At 38.3% G+C, this 25,057-nt stretch overlaps 1 protein-coding gene and 1 long non-coding RNA gene across 4 annotated transcripts in view; one reads left to right on the top strand and one right to left on the bottom strand.

The window, feature by feature from the left end:
* LOC141375310 (uncharacterized) overlaps positions 1 to 22,019 on the top strand; it is a 70,284-nt gene extending 48,265 nt beyond the window's left edge. The window contains exon 3 of the long non-coding RNA XR_012383158.1: positions 18,737 to 22,019. This is a non-coding gene — a long non-coding RNA (uncharacterized lncRNA). The remainder of the gene's footprint in view (positions 1 to 18,736) is intronic.
* The window catches only part of cemip (cell migration inducing hyaluronidase 1), a 1,140,081-nt gene that overhangs the window by 779,898 nt on the left and 335,126 nt on the right, over positions 1 to 25,057 (bottom strand). For 2 of the 3 annotated variants that reach the window (XM_073908076.1, XM_073908077.1), the window contains exons 21-25: positions 24,692 to 24,872; positions 15,465 to 15,680; positions 11,128 to 11,339; positions 6,769 to 6,954; positions 583 to 787 (exon numbers count right to left, since the gene is read on the bottom strand). The exons of the other annotated variant lie outside the window; for it this stretch is intronic. In XM_073908076.1, the coding sequence (XP_073764177.1) occupies positions 583 to 787; positions 6,769 to 6,954; positions 11,128 to 11,339; positions 15,465 to 15,680; positions 24,692 to 24,872 (1,000 nt within the window). The remainder of the gene's footprint in view (positions 1 to 582; positions 788 to 6,768; positions 6,955 to 11,127; positions 11,340 to 15,464; positions 15,681 to 24,691; positions 24,873 to 25,057) is intronic. 3 annotated transcript variants of the gene reach the window in all.

Below are 25,057 nucleotides of genomic sequence, written 5' to 3'. Positions count from 1 at the left end.
TGACATTAGCATTTTAGCTGACTGTCAAATCAATTAAAATGCATAGGTCTGATCCTTTTATAAATAATTAAAGTAATAATTTAAATAAATAATGTGTCTATAAATAATTCTCCCACTACTTACATACAGAGAGCTGGATTTAAAAATTTGGAAAAAATGCAACATAAAAAAACCTTAAAAAAAAAAAAACATGCTCTGACATTAGCATTACACCTTGTTATCAAACAATCACTCTAAAATGCGTAGGCCTAATGCTTCTAAATAAAATGTTTTTCCAGTACATATATTATAAAAACCTGTTCAGTGTTCAACAATGTTCACAGACACAGGTGTGAAAAACACAGCTTGCGATTATGCTGATGATCAACACCTGCAGAACAAACGCTAACGATAGCACCGCATAATATCATCTATCCTGCTAAGCCTGAGTGCCAGAAGACAATCAAACACCAGCAAAATGAACAAAAGCCGCTCTGCTCCTTTATACAACATCATCTAAACTTCAAGCAAAATCCTGCAGGAACGTCCCACATCCGACTACCTGACTTGAAGTGCTGTGTGAAGTCAGAAATGTTTCCTCACCAGTCTGGAGCGGGGCAGCTTTTTGGGCATGGGCACGTCTACGACGGGCATCTCTGCGTGTTTGGGATAGGCTTCAGCCTGGCAGTCACTCGGGCCGCTGCCGGGGGGAATGGCAGCTTTGATCTTCACTCGTTCACATCCCTTCACTGAGCAGAACGCAAAGTCCTCCTTCTCATTGTGCGCTTTGATTTTGAGGAAGAGCAGCCTGCGGGACGACAGGATGCCAGACATCAGAGAGAAACACAGAGATCAGCAAAATACAAAAAAGACAGAGTCTGAAAGCTGAGACACTTCCTAAGCTTTATAATTGACAAAAGTGCAGCGTTTAGCATCTAGCCTCCTGGGTAATTTTAGCACAGTTCCAAACCACTGATAACATTTTTTTTTTTAGCATGGTTTAATATGTAATGAGCATGTTTTAGCATGTTGCTATCCTGTTTTGACATGTTGCTAACCTGATTTAACATGTTGTTAACATAATGTAGAACATTGCTAACATGTTTTAGCATGGTGTTAACTTGATTAGCATATTACTATCATGATTTAACATGTTGCTAATATTCTTACATGTTGCTAGGCTGATTTAACATGTTGTTAACATAATTTAGAACATTGCTAACATGTTTTAGTATGTTGCTAACATGATTAGCTTGTTGTATATCTGAAAGCCGAGACGCGTCCTAAACTTTGTAATTGACAAAAGTGCAGCATTTAACATCTAGCCTCATGGGTAATTTTAGCACTGTTCAAACCAGTGCTATCATGTTGCTAACATATTGTTAGCATGGTTTAATATGTAATGAGCATGTTTTAGCATGTTGCTATCCTGTTTAAACATGTTGCTAGCATGTTTTCACATGTTGGAAAAAAATGTTATGCTAGTAGCATGAGTTTATATTTTTATATTTTTATTATATTATAATGTGAGTTTCATATTTGCTACAACATTCCCAACATGACTTATCATTATGCTAACATGTTTGCTAACATCCACATGATTAGAACGCTATTAACAAACATGTTGCTAGCCTGTTTCAAACATTTTGTTTCATAATTTAGTATGTCTCTAACATGTTTTAGCAGGTTGCTAACTTGATTAGCATATTAGTCACATGATTTAACATGTTGTGGACATGATTTAACATGTTGCTAATATTCTAGCATGTTGTTAGCCTTATTTAGCATGTAGTTGACATAATTTAGAACATTGCTAACATATTTTAGTACGTTGCTAACATGATTAGCTTGTTGTATATCTGAAAGCCGAGACACTTCCTAAACTTTGTAATTGACAAAAGTGCAGAGTTTAGCATCTAGCCTCCTGGGTAATTTAAGCACAGGTCAAACCAGTTCAGCACATTTTAGCCATTTTAGCACAGTTCAAACCAGTGATATCATGTTGCTAACATGTATTAGCATGTTGTTAGCATGGTTTAATACGTAGCGAGCATGCCTAGCATTTTGTTAGCATGTTTTTAATATGTTTCTGGCATGAATAAACATGTTGCAAAAATGTTAGTATGCTAGTGGCATGACTTAATATGCTTGCGACAACATTCCTAACATGATTTATGATTATGCTAACATGTTTTACACGTTTGCTAACATCCACATGATTAGGATGTTATTAACAAACGTGTTGCTAGCCTGATTTAACATTTTCTTAACATAATTTAAAATGTTTCTAACATGTTGTTACCTTGATTAGCATATTACTAACATGATTTAACATGTTGCTAAGAGGATTTAAAGTTGCTAATATGATTTAACAGGTTGTTGACCTAATTGTTGTTCATGTTGCTAATATTCTAACACGTTGCTAGCATGTTTTAACATGTTTCTGAAATGATTTAAGATGTTGCAAAATGCTAGTATGCTAGACTTTATATTTGATAACACATTCCTAACATGATTTTATTATTATGCTTACATGTTTTACATGTTTGTTAAGATCCACATGATTGGAATGTTATTAACAAACCTGCTGCTAGCCTGATTTTTTAGCATAATCTATAATGTTTCTAACTTGCTGTTAACACGATTAGCTAATTACGAACATGATTTAACTTGCTAACAGGATTCAAAGTAGCTAATGATTTAACATGATGTTGACGTAATTTAATATGTTGCTATCCTGATTTAACATGTTGTTAACTTGGTTAGCATATTATTAAAATGATTTAACATGTTGCTAATATTCTAACATGCATGATCCTAACAAAATTTAGAACATAGCTTACACGTTTTAGTATGTTGCTAACATGAGTAGCTTGTTTTAGTCTGAAAGCTGAGACACTTCCAAAACTTTATAATTGACAAAAGTGGAGCGTTTGACATAGATTTAGGAGTTCCAAATCAGCGATATTATGTTCCTAAAATGTTTAAGCATGTTGTCATCATGGTTTAATATGTAGTGAGCATGTTTTAGCATGCTTCTGACGTTATAACACAATGCAAAATATAAGTATGCTAGTGGCATGACTTAAGATACTTGCTAAAACATGTCTATCATGATTTATCATCATGGTAACATGTTTGTTGAAGCGTTTAGCATCAAGCCTCAGAGGGGATTTCCGCACAGTTCCAAACCGATGATACCATGTTGCTAACATATTTTAGCATGTCGTTAGCATTATTTAATATGTAGTGAACATGTTTAACATGATGCTAGCATGTTTCTGATATGATTTAACACTATGATTTAAAAATGTTATGCTAGTGGAATGACTTAACATATTTATTAAAACATCCCTAACATGATTTACTATCATGCTAACATGTTTTACATGTTTTTAACATCCCCATGATTAGGATGTTCTTAACAAACGTGTTGCTAGCCTGATTTAACATTTTGTTAATATAATTAAGAATGTTTCTAACATGTTTAATCAGGTTGTTAATTTAATTAGCATATAACTAACATGATTTAACTTGTTGCTAACATGATTTAAAGTTGATAATATGATTATATGATGTTGTTGACGTAAATTACCATGTTGCTAATATTCTAAACACATTGCGAGCCTAACTTAACATGTTGTTAACATAATTTAGAACATCACTTACATGATTAGCCTGTTGTAAGCATAATTAAAATTTGTTCTACTAAAATGTTACTAACAAAATGGATCATGATGCTAACATGTTTGCTCACGTGATTAGGATGTTGTTATGTGAACTGGCATGTTACTAGCCTTATGTTCTGATGGACGACAGACATCAGAGAGAAACACAGAGATCAGCAAAACACAAAAAAACGAAGACCGTCTGAAAGCTGAGACACTTCCAAAACTTTATAATTAACAAAAGTGCAGCATTTAGCATCTAGCCTCCTGGGTAATTTCAGCACAGTTCCAAACCAGTGATATCACTCATTTCTGCAATTCAATTATGTTTCAATAGCGGAGGAAGACTGACGATGTTAAATTAAGAACTGATCTATTTTATTTCCATCCTCTTATCATAACATGAGTGTCTTATAATTGCTGCTACTTGCTTCAGTGTGATTTTCTATCAGGCCTGTTGATAGAAAAGCATGTTTAATTGGATGTGTTTAAAGTCCATTTGCTGTAATGCTGGTAATGTTGATTCAATTTGACGTTATAATGGATTCGTTTAGTTCTGTGGGATTTTGAAAATGATTAGGAGTGATTGGGCGAAGATAAATTCGTAACTCAAACCTGCAAGACAAGCAAATATTTTAAAGCAATTGCACACTTTTGGTCACATTATATAAAAATCCTCACTTGACATCTTGAGTACTGATTTACTAATTAAGAATATTTCTTTATTTATTTAAAATTCAGTCTTCAACATTTTTTAAGCTTCAAAACATGAAACTGAAAACCCCTTATGTTTTATCACAATGTTAGCATGATTTAAAATGTTGTGAGCATGTTGCTAATTGACATTTATTGCATAATATGACACAATGCTGTTTTAGCATATTACTAGCTTTACATATCATGTTTGCTTGCATGTTTATAACATGTTGCTAACATGTTTTAGCAGGTTCTTGGCTTGGTTAAATATGTGATTAACATGTTTTAACATGTTGCTAGCATGTTTTAACATTTTGTTAACATAATTTAAAATGTTTCTAACATGTTTTAGCATGTTGCTAACTTGATTAGCATATTATTAACATGATTTAACATGTCACAAAGATTCTAATATGTTGCTAGTCTATGTTGTTAACATAATTTTGAACAATGCTAACATGTTTTACTATGTTGCTAACATAATTAGCACGTTTAAAGCCTAATTGAACTTTTTTTGCTAAAATGTCACTAACAAAATGTATTGTGATGCTAATAGGTTTGCTCACATGATTAGGATGTTGTTACGTAAACATGATTTAAAATATTGTTAAAAATTTCAACAAGTTGCTAGCCTGACTTAATGTTGTTAAGATAATTTAGAGCATTGCTAACATGATTAGCACATTGTAAGTAAATTTAAGTGTTGCTAATATATTTAGTTTGCAATTAGCATGACTAGCAATGATTTGACATGTTTTTAACAAGTTTTGATGTGTTGATAGCATAATTTAACATGTTGTTCACATAACGTAATGTTCAAATATTAGCATGTTGGTAGCATAATTTAGCTTTTTTTTTGCTTAATAACACAAATTAGAATCTTGCTAACATGTTTTATTATGTTGCTAACATGGTTTACCATGTTGACAATATGATTTAACACATTTTAGCATGTTACTAGCTTTACATAACATGTTTGCTTGCATGTTTATAACATAATAACATGTTGCTAAAATGTTTTAGCAAGTTCCTGGGAAGGTTAAACATGTCATTAACATGTTTTAGCATGTTGCTAGCATGTTTTAACATGTTTCTGACAGGATTTAACGTATGCTAGTAATGCTAGGGGCATGATTTAACATTAGCTAAAACATTCCTAACATAATTAATTGTTTAACATGTTCGCTCACATGTTTAGGATGTTGTTAACAAACATGTTGCTCGCCTGATTTTACGTTTTGTTAACATAATTTAGAATGTTTCTAACATGTTACTAACTTGATTAGCATCTTTCTTAACATGATTTAACATGTCGCTAAAATTCTAATATGTTGCTAGGCTATGTTGTTAACATAATTTAGAACAACCCTAACATGTTTTACTATGTTGCTAACATAATTAGCACGTTGTAAGCATAATTGAACTTTTTTTTACTAAAATGTCACTAACAAAATGTATTGTGATGCTAATGTTTGCTCACATGATTAAGACGTTGTTACGTAAACTAACATGAAGCTTAACATGTTGTTTACATGTTTTAGAATGTTTCTAACATGTTCTAGCATGTTGCTAACTTGCTTAGCATATTAACAACATGATTTAACTTATTGTTAAAATTCCAACACGTTACTAGCCTGACTTAACGTTGTAAGGATAATTAATAGCATTGCTAACAGGATTAGCATGTTGTAAGTAAATGATTTGATATGTTTTGATAGCATAGCAAAATAACATGTTTTTCACATAATGTAATATGTTGTTCAAATATTAGCATGTTGGTAGCATAATTAAACATTTTATTTATGTTGAATAACATAAATTATCACGATGCTGACCTTTTACTTTTGCTTACATAATTAGGACGTTGTTAATGTGAACTAACATGTTTCTAGCCTGATGTTTTTAACATAAATTAGAATCTTGCTAACATGTTTTAGTATGTTGCTAACATGATTTACCATGTTGATAATGATTTAACACATTTTAGCATGTTGCTAGCATGATTTACATAATAAAAGTTTTTGCAAAAGCCAATTGTTTTATGACCATAAACTTGTGAAGGTTTTTTTTTAAGTACTGACACTAAATACTACAAAAATACAAAACAAAATACTATATTTATATTTATATAAATATCTATTTATTTTTTTCTTATTTTTAAATAAAGCAGCCAACAATGCAAATATTGCACTTTTATAAGATATAAAAATCCATTTATAGATGTATAACCATACTTTGTTTGTTGTTGCCATTTTTTTTTATTCCTAGTATGGATGTCAATGACTACTGGTTACCAACATTTTTCAAAATATCTTCTTTTTGTGTTCAACGGAAGAAATAAAGTGGTGGAATCACTTCAAGGTGTGTAAATAATGGGTAAACTGTCCTTTTAAATAACCCATCGTTTACTGGTGTGGTCTCTCACCCAGTGTCCTCCTCCCAGTAATAGTATCCTCTGATCTGGTGATTGTGGCTCATCTTCTCTTTCTGCGTGGTCCTCAAAAACACTCCAGTCTTCCTGGTCTCTTTGGTGAGCCGATTGTGGATGTCTGAGATTATGATGAACGTTGTTCCTTTCGGGTAGCAGATGCCCACGTTTATCCAGTCATTTCTGCAAAAGAGGAAATGAAGAGTGGCGAGGTTAGTTACTGGAGTTTGATAGACGTGTGTAATTGTTTATGAATATTTATGCCAGACACCAGGGGGAGCCAAAGCACTGGTTAAAGCCAAAATGCTTATTGGAGATCATTTATAATCAGAATTTATGATCATACATAGGAATGAAAGGGTGCAGATCACTGAAATGTATTTTTTTAACAGTTTTTTTGCCTAATTCTGGCAACTATTTGTGAATAGCTACATGTGTGAGAAAACTTTAGTTAAATATTAAATGTAAATAGGACTACAAGGTGGATCAGTGGTTAGCACTGTCGCCTCACAGCAAGAAGGTTGCTAGTTCGAGTCCCGGTTGGGTCAGTTGGCATTTCTCTGTGTAGTTTGGATATTCTCCCCATGTTGGCATGGCTTTCCTCCAGGTGCTCCCGTTTCCCCCATAGTCCAAACGCATGCACTATAGGTGAATTGGGTCAACTAAATTGGCTGTAGTGTGTGTGTGTGTGTGTGTGTGTGTGTGAATGTAAGAGTGTATTGTTGTTTCCCAGAGATGGGTTGCAGCTGGAAGGGCATCCGCTGCGTAAAACATGTGCTGGATAAGAGTTAGACCTCTTTCTTGACTTCACACAGAAGCAGCAACGTGTGCGGCATGACATCACTTTGTTGCAGAGATGCTATTGGTTAAATGCTGGCACGTAAGAACACGGAAGCAGCTTGAAGCGGAAATCGCCAAAATATGTCTGCGGTCTGGAGGTATTATAAAGTTGATGAGAACTTTTAGTGCCGTTGTAAACATCCTTGATGAGAACAGAAACAGGGTCAGACCTGACAGGGTGAAGATGTTAGTTTTCATTAAGAAAAACACATTTCCTTCTGTGTAACTTACTACTGTGATGACAGTATGGGTTAGGAGTGCAGTTCCAAAAAGCTTTGCAAACATTGTGGCACTTTTGTTTGTTTGTTGAAGGGTTATTTGCTTTTATATTAGACTATATATATATATATATATATATATATATATATATATATATATATATATATATATATATATTTATTTATACAACAGTTCTGTCTGGTTCTCAAATCTGATTGGCTGAAAGACGTGCGATATTCTGCAATATCAGAACTCCTACAGCCTCTTTACCCTTTGTGTATTAGTCTGCCCACATACAGCCAGCAAAAAGCAGACACTACAGATCTAAAGTTTAAAAGATGCTTTTAACTGTTTTAACAACTGTTTAACTGTCAGCTTATGATTTTAATCTAACGCGGAAGAAAGTAGTTCCTCATACAAAAGGGTTTTTGAGACTCTCCATGTTTGATTTTGTTTTTATATACACAATTATGTCATCAAACTGTTGAGAGTCTCGACCTGCGGCCTTGTACCATCGCTCGCCTCCCACCAGTGCCGATATACAGCCATATCGCACTGCTACTCGTGTGATATTGCTCATATATATATATATATATATATATATATATATATATATATATATATATATATATGATCTATATATATATATGATCTATATATATATATATGTATATATATATATATATATATATATATATATATATATATATATATATAGAGAGAGAGAGAGAGAGAGAGAGAGAGAGAGAGAGAGAGAGAGAGATCATATATATATATTGCACTAAACTTCAAAAGTGAAGAATTGATGTTATTTATTACAGAAGTGCTTTGTTTGTTAACAGAGTTTTTGAATGTCAAAATAAGGTAAATTAAATAAAAAAAGGGAACATGCTGGATCTGTTTCTTTGCTTTTCTTCATTCTTTTTTATGTATTATAGAAGTATCAGATCGGGTTTTAGTATCAGTAAATACTCAAAATCAAATGACTCGGACTCCAGGGCAAAAAAACGTGATCGGGACATCCCTTTTGCTACTACTACTACTACCTCTACTACTACAACTTCTACTACTACTACTACTACTACTACTAATAGTAATATTATTAATATTAATCTATTTTATTTATATAAAATGGTGTTCATTTCTAATTTTTTTTTCATTTGGTTTTTAATTGTTGCATAATTAAGAAATAAGTGCTTTATGTTTTTACAAATAATTATTTATGACAATTAAATGTGAAAGGAAAAACAAATTACAATCAGGAGGAATGAGGAGTGAAAATGAGAGACAAATGAAGTAAACAGAGCTTGAAATATCGGAGTAAACATTCAGAAATGAGACTAATAAAGAAATAAGCACATTCAGGATTAGTTACTTTGATTACTGTCATAGAGTTATAATAATATGACACAATAATAGTGAAGCTGCTGGAGTTTGACTGAACGTAATTATAGAAAGTTAAACAATTATAGAAAGTCAGTGGTGTGGTTTACATCTATTTTCTGCTGGTCTAAAAGTGTGTTAACGCCTGATTTTAGTGAGTTCATTACAGATACTTGAGTTTTCCAGCAACAGTCATTTTCATTCATTCATTCATTTTACTTCGGCCACCATGGTGGAATAAACCACCAACTTATCCAGCATATGTTTTATGCAGCGGATGCACTTTCAGCTGCAACCCAGAACTGGGAAACACCCATACACTTTTGCATTCACACACATACACTACGGCCAATTTAGTTTATTCAATTCACCTATAGCGCATGTGTTTGGACTTTGGAGGAAACCAGTGCACCTGAAGGAAAACCCACACCAATACGGGGAGAACATGCAAACTCTATACAGAAACATTAACTGACCTAGCTGGGGCTCGAACCAGCAACCTTCTTGCTGTGAGGCAACAGTGCTAACCACTGAGACAAAGTAATGACAATGCGAAAAGGTCTATTAGCTTTTCACTTTAAAAATGAACAAAATTGAGTAGATGGATTTAAGTGTTTCTGTCACAAACAGTATAGACCATTGTGAGGGATGTAAATAAAATAAAAAAAATAAAGGTCCCAAACGTTTCCTGTTTTATTTCTAGAGCTCCCGTGAATCCAGAAAAAGCCATATATGGATAAATAATGTTATGATAGCTGTTTTAACATTAAGTTATAATTGAATTGCCTCTTTATTTATTTTAATTATAAAATAGTTTGATAACAAGCAGAAAATGTTCATGGTCCAGTGACATGACCACATTGAAATTGTCTATACAATAATAAATGGTTCATTTATATTATTATCAAGCAATAAAAAATATTTCAGTGTAGTTATTAACAGATATTTGGGACAACAATAATGTAATTTAATTTTAAACAATCAAGGAGAAGCATTTAAAAGAGCTTCCTAGATTGTAACTGGCAGACTGATATTATTCAAAACAATGTTTTAATAATTATTAAAATTAATCAAATGAAACAAATCAAATAGTTAGTATGTTATAGTTAAAATGAATAGTTATTATTATTAATGACTAGAATAACAACAATAATGTTATTATTAGTTTGTATTTTATAATACAATTTATTTTATAATAATAATTATTATTATTAGTAGTAGTAAAATTACTATTATCATAATTATTAATATCAATAGCATTAAAACATGCAATAAAATAATGAAATTATTAAAACATCAACACATCATACACATCAACAAAGAAACATATTAGTATTACATTATTAATATTGCTCTAAATTGCTAATTACAATTAGGATTTAATAATAACATCAAATAATAATAATAATAATAATAATAACCTTTAAAATTATACTATTGTACAGTTTTTCATCATTTGTAGACTCAGATATTACTCAAAACAATGTTTAATAATTAATCAAAATATTATATAACTGAAACAGTTAATGAAAATGTTACTATTAAAATAATATTATAGTTATGTAAAAACATTATCATTAGTAGTAGTAGTAGTAGTAGTAGTAGTAATAATAATAATAAAGTATTAATTATATATTAAAATATATGGTTTTCTGTTTTACAATATATACAATTTTGAAAATATTACGTCACTGACTAACCCGATCTCATGGCAATTCAGAACTTTAGTTTGGTGGCTCATTTGTACAATCTCATTCATACAGTTTTGTACGATTTACTTTCCTCCAAAGAGGGTTGGGTTTAAGGGTGGGGTTTGGTGCCTCTTTCTAAAATCATACATTTTTTTGTACAACTAAACTAAACTGACAAAACGTAAAACAGTTACGTTTCCCGATAAGATCAGCCTGCACTGACCTGTTGAAATTGATGATCCAGATGGTGACCTCTGCTGGAGCCGCTTGATCCCAGTGCATGGTGTATCCCTTCCCCATCATGACCACCGGCTGGAACTGCTGATAGTGGTTCCTCTTTCCCAGAGCTCCAACCAGCTCCAGCGGCCGCTCCGGATACTCGTCCTTCACCAGCTTTAGGTTCAGGCTCGCTGGGTTCCGGGTCTGGACATAAATCTGGAGGAGGATGCATATTTCACATGATATTTAAAAAATAAATTAAACAAAAAAGACTCATGCTTAGACCATTTTTTAACTTTGATTGAACATTAAAGAAGACTTTTAGCTAAAACTCTGGTGATTCGTCAAACAAAAGTCAATGGCTATAGTCAGTGCTTACAGTTAAGGTCAAAATTATTTGCCCTCCTGACAATTCTTTTTTTTCTTGTTCAAATATTGTCCAAATAATGTTTAACAAAGCAAGGAATTATTTACAGTATTTTTTCTTCTGGAGAAAGTCTTACTTGTTTTATTTTGGCTAGAATAAAAGCAGCTTTAAATTTTTAAAAAAATTTTTAAGGTCAACATTATTAACCCTCTTAAGCTATATATTTTTTCGATTGTCTCCAGCAGTGGTTGCCAAAGTGGCCGTCATTGTTAACATGTTAATAATAAAGATAAAAAACATGCAAATAAAAAGCCATCAGCCTTTTGAATTTTTTGAGACTACTAGCCACTTAAACTCTGCGGACTCGGTTCCGTGACGTCATCGACTTTCACTTTAAGATTTAAAGGGCTAGCATTGCACTAGACCCCCATAAGTGGTTTCGTTTGAAAGTGTAGAATCTATATTTTATGCACATATGCATCACTTTGGTTTTTATCCTATTGTACAAAAGTTATTTACACTTAAACACACAGTATTTTGGATCCCGAGCTGGGAATTTTACATTGGTTCATTTTCATATTTTTCATTTGACACATGTACAAGTTATAGCTCAAATGAAAGCTCTTGCTGGTGCTCATACGGTTCAAGCATTCTTTTTACTGAATTATATTCACATATCAAACAGTTGCCGAATGAATCGCGGTGTTTCCATGGCGCAGAAGTGAAAACAATACATTTATGATCAATAAGCAGCCCCAGATAGCACAGACAGCTGTGCTATCTGCGTAAGCATTCTGAACAACGGTTTGTGAAGTCAGCGATTCAAAACGCGCAGATCTAGGATTGGCCGTGACCCACCGCTCTTTTTGGGTACGATGAAGTACGGGCTGTAAAACCTGCTCTCCATCTCGGCTGGAGGTACCGGCTCGATTGCACCCTTCGCCAGGAGGGCAGCAATCTCCTCTCGCAAGACAGGGGCGGACAGGGGGTTGACCCTGGTGAAATACACGCCTGTGAACCTGGGAGGCCGTTTGAAGAACTGTAGTTGGTAGCCGAGTCTGATCGTGCGTATGAGCCACCGTGAGGGGCTGGCCCGCGCTAACCAGGCAGGCAGAGCCCTCGCTAATGACGTCATCGCAGCAATCGTTGACGTACCCGCGGAGGGGCAGCGCGGAGCGGGTGTGCTGATCCGGGGAGCGCGAGGGTCCCGCAGAAGAGCTGGAGGAGAGCGATTCGCTCTGGCTCCGCACCCTGACTCTTGAGAGGGGGCTTGGGGGCTGGGAGAAGGGAGACCGTCCCTCCAGCGCCCGAGAGCCACTGGCGGAGCATGCAAACCCTGCGAGCTGAGAGGCAGCGCGTCCCAGACTGGCAGGGCTTGAGCTGTCACATCCGGGGAAGGGAGAAAATGCTCTTTGATCGAAACTTTGGTGGCACTGAAAAGTACCGTTGGAATATGGGCCCTGCCCTCCAGCGGGGAAAGAGCAAGTCTCCTCTTCTCCGGATGGCCTGTCTCAGGGACGCTTCGCGGTCCGTTTACCGGACTTAGCGGCGTCCTGGGCAGGAGGGGCTACCGGCTTTCGGCGTCCTCGACGCGCCCGCTTCGCTGGAGGCGGAGGCGGGGCATCGGCCGTTGGCGGGCTCCCTCGGCGAGGAGCAGCGGAGGTGGATGGCTCGGCCGGGGATGGAGCGGGCTCACGGCCCCGCCGATAGATGACATTGCCCATCGCATCCGACTGCTCCTTCACCGCCTTGAACTCCTGGGTGAATTCACCGACAGTGTCGCCGAACAGGCCAGCCTGGGATATGGGCGCGTCAAGAAAGCGAACTTTGTCAACATCGCGCATATCTGCCAGGGTTAGCCAGAGGTGGCGTTCCTGGACCACAAGTGTGGACATCGTCTTCCCCAGTGCGCACGCGGCGGACTTAGTGGTCCGGAGAGCATAGTCGGTCGCCGTGCGCAGCTCGTGTAACAAGCCTGGGTTAGACCCACCCTCGTGCAGCTCAGCCAGCGCCTGCGGTTGATATCGCTGGTTGGTGGCCATCGCGTGCAAGGCGGAAGCTGCCTGGCCCGCAGCCTTGTAAGCTCTAGCTCCGAGGGAGGCAGATAACCTACAGGCTTTGGACGGGAGACGGGGCGAACCGCGCAAAGCGGGGGCGTCACGCGAACAAAGATTGACCGCAATGGCGCGCTCCACCTGCGGGATCGCCTCATACCCCCTGGCAGCTCCACCATCCAGGGTGGTGAGGGCGGAGGCGGACGCAGCGCGGGCAGAGAAAGGTGCCCTCCAGGACTGCGTGAGCCTACTGTGCACTTCCGGGAAGAAGGGGACGAGAGGCTTTGAAGGCTTTGCCTTTTGATCCTCTACGTAACACCCATCTAGTCGGTCCGGCTGCGGGGCTGGGGGATAAACCATCTCCAACCTGACGGCCGAAGCAGCCCGAGAAAGCACGGCCAACATGTCCACTTCAGAATCCGTTTTGACGGCGCTCGCTTGCCCAGAGGGGGCGAGCGGGTCCGGATCATCGTCGGACAATGAAAACCCACCCTCCGATGACGCGGAGGACATCTGATCTCCGGTGTCAGCGAGCGTGAGAGCTACCATCTGATTAGACGGATCACTCCCAGTACCCGAAGCTTGGATGGAGCGCTTGGAGGAGCGAGAGGTCCGCGAGCCCTCGGGCGGCGGATTATCTCTCGCTGGAGCCCTCAGATCTGCCCGAGCGCCCGCTGCAGAGCAGGGGGCGACTGGGGTGGCTCGCTCTCTTACGAAAGCTAACCGCGATCTCAACTGCCCATCATCGTGCCCATCATCCGGAGCCAGGAAACCCCCGCAACCAGAAACGCACAGTCGGAGCGCCATCCTGAAAAGGACGTGCTGCACGACTGTGTTGCTCTTTTAGGATGCTTTGCAGCAATACGCACCGCTCTTGGAGGACCGGACCAAAAGGGACGCCAGGCAAGGGAGAAACCCAGCTCGACCGTCTGCCGCTGCGTGGACTCGCTCTGGACCGGGAGACACTCGTTCGCTCGAAGTGGCTGTAGACAGCAGGAGGAACCGTCATGAAGCTCGATCAGAAAAGTCTCTGAAGCGAAAAGGATAGCGTCAGCTGGCGCCAGGTGTGCTTATATGCTCAGTTAATTAAGCCTATGCAGCACACCTGCGCAGGCTTGCGCTGACAATTCATTCTTAATTGGCCCGTTCAATACTCTTTCAGACGAGTAGCTTCTGAACCGAATCTCCCATACGTGGATTAGTAAATCAATCCACTTATAGTGCTTCCGTTCCCCTCCTCGGGGAACGAAGGGTTACTTTAGTAACCTCGAACGTTTCGTCGCGCCATGGTGCATTTGCTATTTACATGACGAACTTTGTAAATGAAAAAACTGAACGCTTTACTAGTGCGAAAATAGTTAAACAAACCATCTGCAGCACAAAGATAAAGAATGAGCCTCCTCCATTCAGCCTCTTTACTTTCTCTTTACTTTACTTTTAATTTTTACTCCTTTACTTTGGTGGAGTGAGGAAACACACAGAACCTCCACAGAACACATCCATTAGCCTACATAACTAATTTAGTTTGTTGAGCACAAAGATTTGTTTCAAAACTATTTCTAAATTCCAGTACTATGGAAAATGAATTGGTCAATGGCGCCATCTACTTCAGTTCCTCAAAACAGCAACATGCCAACAATGCGCCTTAACACACCTGCTTTTCAGACCAGCACTCCCATGAATCCATAAAGTGGCGCAAATGAATTTGCTATTTAAACAACGTGGCGCAAAATGTGAAAACTACAGTTGCACTGGTCTGAAAATAACAACAAATCGCGGCAAACATGCCATGGGCCTTATTGGATCGGGTGTTTAATAGGGCCCATAATGTTAAAACATCCTAAATAATGCTCTACAGGGCAGGGTAACAACTTCTTTAGAGAAAATTCCTATTAAATCATCAAACTTTCAGTATCTCACCTGTCCGTAGTGTCCGCTGCAAATTGCGGCTCTCCAGTCAGGAATGTCGATGCAGTCAGGGTGTCTAAGGAGCCAGTTATCTTCTTTGACTAAAAAAGCGCCGGGATATTCGCTCACTGAACCGTCAACGTCGTGGAAAATGGTGGTCTTGTCACCGTCCATCTCCATCTTGCTAAACCAGGGGCCCGGCTCTCCAAAAAACACCCGTGAGGTGATCTACAGACACAAAAAGAAAGCATGGGGAATTAGGACACTGATTTACATTATGTTTTGAGATTACACTCATTTATCGTGTTGACCGTATTGTTTATGGCAGTGGTGGGCAATTAATTTTTCCAAGAAGCCACATTCGACTCTGGGGTGGTTTTAGAGAGCCAGACAAATAATAGTTCCTGTTTTCAAAAAAAAAAAAAAAAAAAAACTTTCTGTGAAATGATTCAATAAACATTCATAAAAACTCCAAGTATTCTAAAGACCAGCATCTGGGTGCTCCAGTTTCCCCACAGTCCAAAGACAAGCGGTTCAGGTGAATTGAATAAGCTAAATTGGCTGTAGGGTATGAGTGTGAATGCAAAAGTGTATGGGTGTTTCCCAGTGTTGGGTTGTGGCTGGAAGGGCATCCGCTGCATAAAACATAGGCTGAACAAGTTGGTGGTTAATGCCCCTGTGGTGACCTTTAATTAATAAAGGGACTAAGCCACAAAAAAATAATGAATGAATAAATTAATAATAATAATAATAATAATAATAATAATAATAATAATATTAATAATAATAGCAAAACACATTTACTATTGTCCCAATAATATTATTTATTTTTTAGTATTAAATCTCACTCATATTATTACTACTAATTATTATTGTTACTTTTTTTTACAAAACAAAAGTAAACAGAAAAGTAACATTGATTTCAAATGTATTATTATTTAATTTCAGTAGAAAGCTTTTTAACAATAAATATGCATTGTTAAAGGTTCTGATTTCACTGTAAAATCTTCCAACAGTCATCACATATTTAGTGTATATTAGTGTACCCATATGCTAGTGTAGTGTATATTAACCAGGTTAACCATATGGTAATCCATCCTGCTGCAGATTACAGTTTAATTAAACACCCAAGCAAAAAACACAGAGTTATTAAACAAACATCACCATAAAACCACCTATAAATATTTATCTCGCTGATCAAATATTTATACTCACACCTGTTACTTTACATCCTAAGCAGTGTTGCTTGGCAACCGCAAACTTAACCTCACTTTGTAATTCCTAGCATTTTTGTTTTCATGTCTCTTTGCTGCTTTCCCACAGAAAGAGATGATCATAAACAAAAGGTGTGTATTCTGCTGCCGTACATCTCTCTAAATTAGCAGTTTTCTGTATTTTGCGATTCATGTTTAATTTTATTTTTCCTTTATTTATTTATGCTTTTGAATTGCATTATGGGACCTTGATCTGTCTTCCAGCAACTTTTAATCTTGAAAGGTTTTAAAAAGTGGCATTATTAATAGTTTAAACCAGGGCCGAGGCCAGAAATTGGGTGGACCTTGGTGAAATATTCTGAACCTTGGTGCCTACCTACTGCCTGACAAAAGTCTTGTTGCCTTTTCAAGTTTTAGGAACAGCAAATAATAACTTGACTTCTAGTTGATCATTTGGTATCAGAAGTGGCTTATATGAAAGGCAAAGGCCTCTAGACAACGCTTATTTTACCAAAATAAAACATGATCATGCCTTGATTTTGAATTATTTAATTAGATTAATTTCTAATGCCTCCTTCTTCATCTTACCCCAAATGTGCTCAATAGTGTTCATGTCTGGTGACTGGGTTGGCCAATCCTGCAGCACCTTGACCTTCTTTGCTATTAGGAACTTTGATGTGGAGGCTGAAGAATAAGGAGCGCTATCCTGCTGAAGAATTTGCTCTCTCCTGTTGTTTGCAATGTAATTGGCAGCACAACTGTCTTGATACCTCAGGCTGTTGATGTTGCCATCCACTCTACAGATCTCTCGCACGCCCCCATACTGAATATAACCCCAAACCATGATTTTTCCTTCACCAAACTTGGCTGATTTCTCTGAGAGTCTTGGGTCCGTGCGGGTTCCAGTAAATCTTCTGCAGTATTTGTGATGATTGGGATGCAGTTCAACTGATGATTCATCTAAAAAAAAAAAATCGACTTTCTGCCACTTCTCCAAACGATCAAATAGAAGTCAAGTTATTATTTGCTGCTTGGGATTAACAACAAGACTTTTGTCAGGTAACAATATCTGCAAATAATTAGCATATGTCTTGCTAATAATTATAATATACCGGCTAATATATACCAAAAAGTTTTTGTTTAGTAACAATAGTCAGCTGGACAGTTTCACTTTCAGGAGCTGCTGCCTCAATCAAATGCAGCAATAAAGAAGAAAAACAACCCAGGCTCATTCTGATTACGTACACCTATATACATTTCTGGAAATCGCCAAATACGTCCCAGGAGCAATGTTTTTTGCCGTTTTTGTTTTGGCGAATACACCAGAGGCCGCTGTGTATGCTTTTCAGATCTCAAATTCTTCTAACGAGTGGATTTCGCGCCTGCTCTTCTTGTGTAAATTCACTAGAGGCCACTGCCGAGTAATTGTTCGACTGACTGAATGACAGACCGACCGATATTCCCACCCCACCAATACCCAACCAATAGTGTTTTCAAAAGCACAGATTGACCAGTGCCTACGCCCTTCCCCAAATCCAACTGATAGTGTTTTCAAAAGCACAGATTGACCAGTGACCACCCACTTCCCTAAACCAAACTGACAGTGTATTGAAAAGCAATCTAGAAAATAATAAGTCCTTGGGGCAGCCTGATTTTCACCACGTTTTCAGATTTGACCACATTCTCACCCTGTCAATTTATTTTTTGTCTTACTGGCTTTCTGGAACCACACGGAGTTAAGCGTTCAGCTTGTAAGCGTGAAAAGGAATGGCGTCATACTGCCCAGTAGCGTTCATTTTAAAGACGAAATGCAGCCATTTGAACTTCTGGCCACATAATTCGCAATCTCGACAAATGTATTTAGACCTACGTTGTCAGAATAAGCCTATTTTGAAGAAAAAAAGCGCTAGTATGACCAAAGTGTGAAGCAACAGTTGGACAGATACATTTTCATGCAGGGAGGGGGAATTTTAATTTTTTTGACAAACAATGACTAATTGACACTGTTAATCATCATTATTAAATTTCATTCATAATTCTCCCTACATTAATTGCATGCTTTTTATTTAGGATTTTCTGCCATTGATGCAATCCAAGGACTGTGAAGGAATTATGCCAAGGTATCCATAACTCTGGACCAGGCCGTATCCTGACCAGATGCTGAGGTGGTCATGGAGCATCAGAGAGAGTGAGACCTAAAAGACCTCAGTGACAGACAAGTTTCGCATTGATGCCGTGGGCCACCCACTGGTGGCCTTCTCACACCTACAGTTCTCCAACATGGATGTCTAGCGTTCTCCAGCGCCTATACTGCTTCTCTGCACAAGAATTTTGTCTAGAGGAGAAATGGTCGTGCCCAACTGAGCCTGGTTTCTCTTGAGTTTTTTTGTCCTTAACTTTCGTCAATTGGTGAAATTTGTTCCTCACCACTGGCTTGCTTGGTTCGGTACTTGTAGAGCTGCCATCGATGAATTTGCTCTTTAGTGTTTGGACTTTCAGCAATGAATATTACACCAAGCTGAACTAAACTGAACTTCAACTCTAAAAAAACTGAACTACACTGTTTTAATTTACTATAATCTTCTATGTGAAGCTGCTTTGAAACAATCTACATAGTAAAAGCACTATAAAAACTAACATTAATTGTATTGAATTAAATAAATGAAAACATTTTTGTCTGGGTGGGCCAGCCATCAGTTTGAGTGGGCCAGAGCCACCCTGGCCCTCGCCACTGATTGAAAGTGATATATTTGTCTGGGTCGGTTACAGTAAAAAAAAAACAACTTTATGGTTGTTAAGGTGTTGTGAGGCTGTTGCTAAGATGTTCTGAGTAGTTGCTATGCAGTTGCTAACATAAATTAGCATAGTTCTAGTATGAATTAGCATGTTGCAAGCAAGTTTCTAGCATAAATTAGCATGTTTTAACATGGTTTTAGCATGAATTAGCATATTGCTAGCAAGTTTCCAGTTTAAACTGGCATGTTGTTAGCATGAATTAGCATGTTGCTAATATGTTTATAGTAGGAATTAGCATGTGGCTAGTATGATTAGTATGTTTGTTAGTATGCTTCTAGAATGGATTAGTACACTGTTAGTATGAATTGGTATGTTGTTAGTATGTTCTTTAAACTGGAATGTTTTTTATAATGGAAGTCTATGAGACAGATGCTAGGGTGCCGTAAGTGGTTGCTAGGGTGTCCCTGCTAAAAAAATCCAGCTTAAACCAGCCTTGACCAGCCTGGTTTAAGCTGGACATAGCTGGTTTTGGCTGGGCTCCCAGCCTGCTAGGCTGATCAAGCTGGTTTTAGCTGGTCATCTCCCAGCCTAACCAGCTAAGACCAAGCTGAAAATGGCTGGAAACCAGCCTGGAAGTGGCCAAAACCCCTCTTAAACCAGCCTGGTTGACCAGCTAAAACCAGCCAACCAGCCTAGTCTGGTTTAAGCTGGATTTTTCAGCAGGGGTGTCTACTATGTTGGAAGTTCATCAGTGATTGGCAGATTGGTAGTCTGAGTTAAATAAGTGTAACCTTAAGTCTGTATGACAGTCTGGCGCAAAGGTTTGAGGTCAGAATGTTTGGTCCAATGTTGAGTCAATGGGACTTTTCTGAACTTTCTGGGTCAGTTTTCAGAACACCGTAAGTTGGACCAGTTGGAAAAGATATAGCATCAAAATTTAGTATAGTTTGGAGGTTTGGAGTTAGTTTCTTGGTTATAGTATGAATGGTCTAGGAGGAGATGCATTCTTAAAATAGTTTAAGAAGACGACAGAAGAAGATATTAAGTGTATGTAGTATAACAGTATGTTGGCTTTATCATGCCACAATAATAACAGATGTTTCTTTTTCCTAAGCAGTGTTACTTGGCAACCGAAAACTAACCCTCCTTTTGTAATTCCTAACATTTTTTCATGTCTCTAAGTTGCTTTCCCACAGAAAGAGATGATCATAAACAAAAGGTGTGTATTCTGCTGCCATCGTACAGTGTGTAACCGCCTCACAATCCTAATCAGATCTGCGCTTTAGACCTTGCAGCAAATGAAGCCTCATACGGGTGTATTGGAAGTGACAGGAAGACGAGAGCGAGAGGTGATTATAACCAGAGGAAGGACGAACTCTGTCAGATAGAAGACGCTGTGAAATGTTATAATCCTCTCTGACATCCTGCACAAAATCAATCAGAGTTCCTGGAATAGCGCGGAGACAGTGACCCCGTCCGCTTTTATTAAGCCGCTCAAAGAGAGACCACGTATATTTTGTCACTGTGGTCTCAAAGGTCCACAAAGATCTGGATGATAGCCGACACTGCATGAGGAACGAGGCTATATGATGCTATCGAATTTTCTTGTCGCGGTAATTGGTGAAGCTTCACAATATATTGATATATCATTGTATTGACATAAGGGCCCATACTAACTATCCTTCGGCTTTAGTTTCTGGTTTATCATGGGGTTACCACAGTGGAATGAACCACCAATTACTTTGGCTTATGTTTCATGCAGCAGATATCCTTCCAGCCGCAACCCAGTACTGGGTAACACCCATACACCCCTGCATTCACACACACACACACACACACTCATTCACTACAGACAATTTAGTTTACCAAATTCACCTACACTACATGTCTTTGGACATTACCCTAAAATCAGGCAGCAACCTCCTGCTTTCTCTCGTGAAGCCAATACAGAAGTAACTGAAACTGCAATTCATCGAAATTCCACTCGTCCTGACCTCATAATGGAGCACATTTCTATTGGCCCCACTGTTATAATGGCCAACTTTACAGCCAAAAAAAGTTGTTTACAGTCTGGTACAAATAACGATTTTGGTTCATATAGCTAATATTATCCTTCATGACAACTGTGAGGGGGGTGAATTTTTTTCAGTTTTGTTTATATTAAGTTTGATTAAGTCTGCATAATTAAGGGCGTGGCTGATTGAGTGACAGCTTGTTCTTGCTGGTCACCATCATGTCACCTCAGCAGATTCCAACTGATCAGCTGCTGAGCTCGGCATATACCATCCTATTTTTTTTATTGTTTTATGTGGCTTTACACTGTCAGTTCCCTTTTGGAAGTTCTTTTTACAATTATCAGATAATATGGCATGCTGTGTGCACTTATTTGTGCTCACAAACCATATACGTGGCCTTTATTTCCCAGGTGAGTGAAATTATATACTTGACCACCTCGTCTTATTTGAGATTATTTATCATTTATAATTTTCTTTACACCTGTAAAGCACTCCAGAATCTGAGAGATTGATTAGCTGTAGGCTCTAGAACAGTCATCTGAAGCATTGTCATACAGTGTTATTACTGGATTTAATAAACAGCCTTGGATTTACTAACACAGACTATATTTGAAGTGTGTGAAAGTAATTTGTGCATTCCTTCTGTAGAAAAACATCATAAGAACAATGTTTATTGGCTCAATGTATTACAACAGTGTTTTTAAAAGACTAAACAATTTATTGATATAGTGCACAACCAAGCACAAGTGGTCAGAACACAAATGAGTCGCAGGTAATTAAGTATTAAGCGTTTCTCCCAAAGAAATGCTCATCTAAGCAAAATGCTAGCACGTGTCTGTAGTTCCACTCACGTTTCGCCTCTTTGTTTGGTATCCCCCGGTGGGTGCGATGATGCGCGAACAAAATGGCGACAGTTGGCCATGCCTACTTGTATCTTCTTTTGCGTTCTTTAGAAACCTATGGGTGACATCACGGATACTACGTCCATATCTTTTACAGTTTATGTCTAAAATATATGTTGATCGAGTCTTAGGGTGCTTTCACACCTGTGAATCGATTCAGTTGTTCCGAAACAGAGATTAAAATTGTTACATTGTTGCTCTTTGCTCTTGGAGCGGTTCGTATTCACACTGCAAAGTTTCTAATCGGACCAAAAGAGCTAAAACAAGTCACGTGCGAGTAAACTCTCCTCACATTGGTCAGAGTGTCAGGGTTTATTTTGCAGCGTCCCGCTAAGCTTTCAGGAGAGGTGGTGGTTTGGTGGTGATTGACAGGGTGCGCGCGCGTGACGTGTCTGAGGAGAGACACAGTGGGGAGGGGTGAGAAGGGTGCGTGACGATGCCTATTTGAGGACTGGGAGAGAGACGCAAGATTACCGGGAGATCATCACTCGTTTGCGGGCATCCGGAGACTCGCGAAACTTCCCGCCCTACTCATAATTCTCTCTTCATATAGCCGTAAGCCTATTACATATCCATAAAACACTGTGATATAACCGCGCTCGGATCGGATCACTTTCTCACTGCAATCGAACCGCTCCAGGGTTCATTTCAATCGAGCCGAGACCACCTCATTCAAGCGATCTCTGAGCGATTACTTTGGCGCGGAACAGAGCGCGATTGCCCTGTTCACATATGCCAATCGAACCGCGCTAACTGGGCAAACGAGATACGTTCCGAAACAAAAGTGTAGGTGTGAAAGCACCCTTAGAAGAACGTGCAGTGATTAATGTGTTGACTGCATTTAGCTAGTGCTAGATTTAGCCTGTGCTAATGTTGCGTTATTACCAAAATGAAAGTGTGTGAATGTATTTGTTTTGCACTAAAATTAGTCATTGGTAATGTTGCATTGTTTATCCAACGTACAAACAGCATGTGAATATATTTGTTTTGCAAATGAATCACAAATTGTGGCATTTTGCTAAATATTTTTATCTCGTGTTTTATTGATGACGTCACCATCAACTATTCGACGTTGACTCGACTTTAATAAAATAAAAGTCGACTTCCAAAATTCTGAAGTCGTTCAACCCCTAGCAAGAAGTAGCCGGATGACCTACAACTTCTGAGAGTCTGAAGTGCGCATCCAATGGATGCTACATTAACCCCTTTCGCACAGTGATAATGGTAAATATTCATCCATAATAATGGCCAGAACGACGTTACCAGTAGATTCAAAAAGTGGTGTTTACACAGGCAAGGATGTTTGGGAATTTTTTGAGAAAAGACTATTCACACATCTATTCCAAAATACCGCTAAATTCAGACATCATTAACCAGAAATGACTTCTAAAACGGCTGCACTTGTATTCATAATCATGAACGGGGTCACGCGTTTGTTGATGGTTTCACTTTTATTTAAAGCTTTAGCATTCATGCACCTGCTCTGTCCCAGAGACATCCATAGGCAAAAGTGCGAACACAACTTCTCTTCCGCAACATTGCAAGAACGAATTTACCGGTATTTTCACACATGATCCCTTTCCGGAAAATTACCAGCAATGTATGTGTGAAAGGAGCTTTTATCCCATGATGCCAACTGATACGGACAGGTCACGAATTCCATTCATATCACTCACATTCAAACAATATAGAACATGCTTTTCTAATGGTCGTGTAGTAAATTCAAATTCAAATATACTCAAGCAGCAGGCAATTTGAACGCAGCCGTGGGCTCAACTTTTCAGAATGCCGCTAGCGCACTGCGAGTCATGTGACTAGAACTAACCAATCAGCTTCTTTATTTGCATGGAATATACACATTTTAGTATTAACTTTAGACAAATCACCTCAGACAAACGCAGTGCACTCAAACGCTGCAGTGCTTTCTAATTTTCTCCATAAGTAAAACTTGTATCAGAGCTGCAGCAATGCTTTGTTGGTTGCTTGTTACGCTTTGCTGTCAGTTAAATTCTCAGATTAGGTCTGTCTGAGGTATTGGGCGTGGTTACCATACTTAATCAATCAATTAATAATCACGCCCCTCTTACTGTCAGTTATGACTAAAAACAGAATGGTGAGCAGGAGGAGGTGTCGGTTAGGTTGTATTTACTCTCCCCAAACCCTTTTCCCCATCTTTCTGAATAAAATGCCTGCTTTACCACATCCAATCAGCTCGCTGCAGAAAAAACAAGCCACGCCCACTGTTTTCTCATTTAATATTTCATTTCTCTAGGAACTGCATCACAATGTGAAAAAAAGGTTGGAGCTTCCAGTTCATGCGCACTTTAAATATTACAATAAATAGTCTTATTAAATGATGAGATGAGACTCACCGGCACGTCATCGAAGGTGATGTCAGTGACGTTGTTGTTTGGACAGCTCTGCCATGAGTTGTTCAACCGGAAACCAAAAGCGCTGGTGTGTCGTCCATCGAGAGCTATGAACTTGCGGAAAGTGCAATTCTGGATGTTGATTGGCCCATCGTAGATCTGCATTCCACGAATGGGGAAATCCCTGCAGGACAGACAGAGAGGACAGCCGTGAACTGGACTGAACTCATCTAATGGCAGTCACTATGGAATATTAGCTTCAAGGAATTTAATAATGGATAGTTTAAAGGAGTCATATGATGGCTGTGTCATGTGTATGCTGCTCAGAAAACCCTATATAGAGAGTTTAGACTGAAAAGGCTTTAAAAC

This window comes from Danio rerio, chromosome 7 (genome assembly GCF_049306965.1).
Source record: "Danio rerio strain Tuebingen ecotype United States chromosome 7, GRCz12tu, whole genome shotgun sequence".
Classification (NCBI taxonomy): Eukaryota; Metazoa; Chordata; class Actinopteri; order Cypriniformes; family Danionidae; genus Danio; species Danio rerio.
This window is presented reverse-complemented; position numbering and strand designations above follow the sequence as displayed.